The 6,000-nt window shown below is 36.5% G+C and overlaps 1 protein-coding gene across 1 annotated transcript in view; it reads right to left on the bottom strand.

Annotated features, from left to right (window-relative positions):
• Positions 1–6,000, bottom strand: part of ttc27 (tetratricopeptide repeat domain 27) — a 100,346-nt gene continuing 94,346 nt past the window's right edge. Inside the window, exons 17-21 of the mRNA XM_016269793.1 lie at positions 5,434–5,631; positions 4,631–4,742; positions 2,025–2,125; positions 516–684; positions 1–319 (exon numbers count right to left, since the gene is read on the bottom strand). Of these exons, the coding sequence (XP_016125279.1) occupies positions 565–684; positions 2,025–2,125; positions 4,631–4,742; positions 5,434–5,631 (531 nt within the window). The 3' untranslated portion in view covers positions 1–319; positions 516–564. The remainder of the gene's footprint in view (positions 320–515; positions 685–2,024; positions 2,126–4,630; positions 4,743–5,433; positions 5,632–6,000) is intronic.

Below are 6,000 nucleotides of genomic sequence, written 5' to 3'. Positions count from 1 at the left end.
TCATGCACACAAGTAAAAAAATAAAAATAAAAACAAGCATAAAGATCAATTATGTAAGAAAGAGTGGCGGTGTATTATTTATTGGAATGAGGCACTGTTGAACATAGCCAGCCTCAGGGACCTTAAAATCACATTGTGTGATCACAGGATCCGATTAGGGCAAAGACAGCTGACCCTGGATCAGGTCATGATGACAAACATCTTTAACTCAGTCACTAAGGCTTTCTTTTAGGTTTTTTCATGTTGATTGAACAAGCAACAGAGGTCCTGAGGATTTCCTGATGGAAGTTTGTTAGTTTAAAACATAACTTTAAAGATGTTTAAACCAGGGGTGCCCAAACTCAGTCCTGGAGGGCCAGTGTCCTGCAGAGTTTAGCTCCAACCCCAATTAAACACACCTGAACCAGCTAATCAAGCTCTTACTAGGCATACTAGAAACTTCCCAGCAGGTGTGTGGAGGCAAGCTGGAGCTAAACTCTGCAGGACACCGGCCCTCCAGGACGGAGTTTGGGCACCCCTGGTTTAAACCAATCAAAGGGAGGAAGAAAACAGTGCTATGGCTTCTCATTGGCTGCGTAGCTGAGCACTCAGGTCCTGCAGCTCTGTGATGAGCTGTTCGAGCTCTGTGACATCACCTCTGAGCTCATCATGGAGTTCACCTGTGGCAACATCAGTGTACAGTTGCTGTGAAGAGACAACAAAACAAAAACGTTTTTGAGACCTACAAATGGCAGCTGACAGATTATAATAAATTAAAAAAAATTACAATAAATAAAAATTCCTATAAAAATTGAACTTATTACAATATATTTACAGATAACATGACATCACAATTGACACCATTTACTTAAAACATTAGAATGTTGGTCTAATTGTAAATACTGAAAAATTATTGATTAATTCATATTCAATATTTAAAAAATCATCAAAATGTAATTGAAATGACAGTTTCTTCCAGACTTTTCGTTTGAGATGACAACAAGCTGGCCTGTCATATATAAAGAACCTTTTATCCAATCAATTCCTGATAAACATTTTTGTTCAAATGTTTGGGATCAATAAGATTTTTTTTTTTTTTAAAGAAGTTTCTTATTCTCACCATGGCTGCATTTATTAGATCGAAATACAGTAAAAATTGTGAAACATTATTATAAACTAACGTTTTCTATTTTAAAATATTTTAAAATGTAATTTATTTTGGTGATGGCAAAGCTGAATTCTCAGCAGCCTTTACTCCAGTCTTCTGTTTCAAATGATCCTTCAGAAATTATTCTATAATATGCTGACTTGTTTCTAATATCTTATTGTTACTGTATAAATGCTAAAAACCATTGTGCTGCTTAAAATTTTTGTAAAAACCCTCATTGTTTTCAGGACTCAAAAGAACAGTATTTATTTGCAACAAATCTTTTAACATTATAAATGTTTTTACTGTCACTTGATCAATTTAATGTGTCCTTTCTGAATACATGTATTAACTTCTTTCAAAAAAATGCCTCTAAACTTTTGAACAGTATTGTATAAAAAAAAAGTCCTATTTTCCATTCTAAATTTTCTCATATTCTGTTTTGTTGGATTTGTGAGTTTCGAGCACTATTTTATATCGACTTAAATATTTGGTCACACTTTATATTAAGGTCCAATTCTCGCAATTAACAAACCATTGACTATGACTTTTGCCTCAAACTCCTAATTTGCTGCTTATTAATAGTTAGTAAGGTAGTTAAGTTTAGGTATTGGGTAGGATTAGGAATGTAGAATATGGTCATGCAGAATATGTGCTTTAGTAAAAAAAAAAGCCAATATTTTTTTATTATGTTAATAAGCAACTAGTTAATAGTGAGAATTGGTCCCTATACTAAAGTGTTACCATGTGTGTAATAGCATAAATAGGCAGAAATTGCCAGAAAATGCTAACTTTTACAAAACAAATAAAAAGGCCTGTTTTTTATTGATGGCTTTAAAAGACTTAAGCAAAACCTTAAAGCTAAAGACTTTAAGAGCTGAGTGTGTGTGGAACTTACTCTGGCTTTGGTGACCAGGCTCTTCAAACTGAGTCGAGCTGAAGACAGCAACTGTAGAGCCTCTTGAGGATTGCGCTTAGACCTGCTACAGCTGATAGAGACTGCGAGACAGAGAGACATAGACAGGAATTACTGAGGAGTTTCATCTCCAGTAGAGTCCCGGCGGTTTACAGAGGGCAGCGCTGGAACATTAAGCATCTGTATGCTGCACAGCCAGCCAGAGAAGACAGTGAGTGTCGGCCTGTAAAAGGTCACTAGAGGGGTCAGGTGATGCAATATCAAGGTCTGTGGCCTAATACAAAGAGTTGGTCATTATTTAATTTTGTGTGTGTGTGTGTGTGTGTAGTACTGTTCACATTAAGTGATGGATCACGACATCAAACATCATTCCACACACACACACACACACACACACACACACACACACACACACACACATATACACACACACACACACAAACAAACAAACAAACAGTCACTGTCATCTATTCTACACATTTTTTTCCACAATGAATGAGTCTCTAGCAGAATATGATCATCAAACAGGGCTAACAGAACATAACACATTGTGTGCACAGGTACTTTCATTTTCCTGAGAAGGTGCATTCCCAGCAAGCATTTGTGTGCTGTTTATCAACTATGTTTATCTTGCTCACAAATATAGAGGAAAGCAACAGATGCATGAGTATGCGTATCTACCTCAGTGTCAAAGGCCACTCTTTCGCTCTCTCCAATTCTTAGCTTTCCCTCGCTTTCTCATCTCTGCACACCTGTTTTTTTCTGCCTTTCATTCCATCATTTCCACTTTTGTGATTTACTTTTCAATTCCTTCTTCCTATTTTTGTTCTTCCCTTCCTTGATTCTCTCCTTCTCCTCTACTTTTCTTTTAATCTTCCTAAAATCCCTTATTTCATAAATTCCAAAATTCATTCTAAATTCTTTCATTCTTTCTAAATTATAATTTTCTTTCTAAAGCTTCTTAAATACATTTTAATTACTTTCTAAATTCTTAGAAAATTTTTCTTTCAAATTTTTCCTTTTTCCTGAATTAATTTTCTTTCTAAATTTGTCTTTTTCCTGAATTATTTTTCTTTCTACATTCTTGCTGCAATTGTTTCTAAATTATTTATTTCTAAATTCTTAATTTCTAAATTCATTATAATTTTTTTCATTTTCTTTCTAAAGCTTCTTAAATAATTTTTTATTATTTTCTAAATTCTTAGAAAAGTTTTCCTTTCTAAATTTTTCTTTTTCTGAATTATTTCTCTTTCTACATTCTTTCTGCAATTCTTTCTAAATTCTTAATTCTTGCTTTCTTCCTAAATTCTTGCCTTTTTCCTTTATAAATACTCATTCTTATAAATTTAAAAATATATATTTTTCTAAATTTCTGATTTCCTTTCTAAATGTTTTTTAAATTATCTTTTTTATTTTTTTCCCCTCTAAATTCTTCTTTCTAAATTTATGCTTTCTTTGTAAATTCTCTCTCTCAATTTGTTTTTTTTGCTTTCCCCTCAATTTTCCTTCAAAATTCTAAATTATTTCTTGCTAAATTCTAGTCAATCCATCTATCCTTCATTCTTGTTATCTCCATCTCTCTCTTTACCCATCTCATTCTCATGTTTCTGCCTGAAGCGGCAACAGCAGGAAAAGTGGTGTGATTAATAAGTGTGGAGCTCATTCACAACACACACACACAGCTTTAATGCATAGCAACACATACATGAATACAATATCTACACAAATGCACAAGGTACCATACAACCCAGTGAAGAATGATCTTATGTATGCTCACACACTTACCTCGCCCTTATATCGATCGATCAATCCTCCCCACACACAAGCACATACAGAAAGCAGGCCAGAGTAAGTGAGAAGGGATGGAGGCGTGTGAAGGGTTCTGCTACATTTGCCGAGCCGCCCCTTTATAAATCATTAAGATCAACAACAAACAGCCTGCATACTCAAGGACAAGCTGATGGAGAGTGTGTGAAATGGAATAAGAGGAGAGATGCTAAAAAGATGGCAAACGAACAATCGAGCTGGATCATGATTCGGTTAGACAAGTTTGTCCATGTTCAATGCCAGCTGAGAATAAAATGATGTGATTTCTGTGTTTAAGACACTGAGATTCAGATTTGAAGGAGAAAGAATTGCTATTCAACCCAAAACCTGTGCTCTGTCCCAACTGATGTTTAATTCAACACACACTTACTGACCAAACCCTCAACATCCCTCCTAATGAGAGACACACACACACACACACACAGATGGACAGACAAAAGCAAACCCATCTGGTAAACACACACAGGCGCACGTGCCCACACACACAAACAGAAGTCTGTCTCTGGTGGAGGTCAGAGGGGTAAAAGGCTTGTTTGTTGTTCTTGCTCCTGCTCCTTGTTCTCAATCCATCAGCCCTTTCAGACTCTCTCTACGTTCACGCGCTGCCACATTAGCCATGATAGAGTGACTCTCTGAATGAGTGCAGGACCACGATTCTGTATGTTCCTCTCAAATGGCCTTGTGAAAGAGAAAGGGAAAGCATGGCCATGTGCATGTGTGTGTGTGTGTGTGTGTGTGTGTGAGAGAGAGAGAAGTCTCACCATTAGCCATATCTCTGGCACCTTTCACCACAGATCTGAAGTTGCCCATGTCTTTCTCCCAGCCAGCTGCCTGCGTCTCACACCGATGCGCTTTACTCAGAAACTGCAGTGCCTACAAACACACACATCAAAGCACAGTTAGACTTACAAGACCAAACCAGATGTAAGGTAATAAAACGACAACCAATAAAAGCTACTGTATGTCTTCCATGTAAAATTGAGTCAAGGTTGTTTTGAGTTTGTAAATCGATATATTTTCTATAAGTGCAGCACCATGCTAGAAGCCCACTGTGAAAGTTTGTACTCTTCAAGCTAAATTGACATTCATACTTTTATCCAAAAAGACTTACAGAGCATTCAAGATTTACATTTTATGAGATGCATGTTCCCTGGGGATTGAACAACTTACTCTATTAATCTTTATTTTATTTGCAAATTTAAAAAAAAAAAAACTACAATAACTGTTAAAATCAAATATATTAATGACAAAATAGATTAGGGAACACTATTTGCTTGAAAAACTTGGTGTACAGTAGACGCTTTTTTGTTTGGGTTAAGTCACTGAATGTAGAAATAACAGTTCAAGGCAATTCTTGTAAAAATGAATAAAGTTGGCATTGATAGCCTTGTGGGCAGCACGCTGACCTATAGCGCTACGGGCGTCCAGAGTTCGAATCCTAGCTCGAGGACCTTTCCCGATCCCACCCCCTCTCTCTTTCCCACTTTGCTTCCTGTCACTTCTATACTAATAAAGTAAAAAAATGCCCAAAATATATCTTTAAAAAAATAAAATGAAAATTCACCTTTTCATTGTCTTCTACATTGTTGCTATTGCCATCGCCATAGAGACGAGCGTACTGCTTCCATATTTGGGCGTCTGTGCTGCAGCGGGCAGAGACTCGACCAAAGAGTTCCTGCAATTTGGCTTTAAGATTGGAGGCCTGTTCGCCATGGTGATCTGTCAGATTGTCCACTACCGAACGCACCAGGATTTCCAGCACCTGATGGGGAAAATAAATAAATAAATAAATAAATAAATACTAAATGTCAAAGAACTTACTTTTCAGTAGTGTAAAACTGGCTGCTGTTTAAACTCAACAACCAATCATGAATATCTAATCTGAAAACTAATCTAGGGTTGACATTTACCCTCTGCTGTGCCTGATCTAACCTTTCCTGACCTAACCTTAGCTATGAGGTCAAAACACAAATCCCTAAACTTGACCTCTGCATTCTTTGATGTTCCTGGCTTGTGCATCACTTTATTTTTAACTTTCTTACATTTACACTCTAACAACCGTGTGTTGATGTTGCTTTTCTCTCTTTCCACCCTCTGTTCCCTAACATTTATTCTGTCCTGACCATGTGAC

This window comes from Sinocyclocheilus grahami, unplaced genomic scaffold, assembly GCF_001515645.1.
Source record: "Sinocyclocheilus grahami isolate Dianchi unplaced genomic scaffold, SAMN03320097.WGS_v1.1 scaffold54.1, whole genome shotgun sequence".
NCBI classification, from domain to species: domain Eukaryota; kingdom Metazoa; phylum Chordata; class Actinopteri; order Cypriniformes; family Cyprinidae; genus Sinocyclocheilus; species Sinocyclocheilus grahami.
Note: the sequence above shows the minus strand (reverse complement) of the source record. Positions and strands in the feature narration are given on the sequence as shown.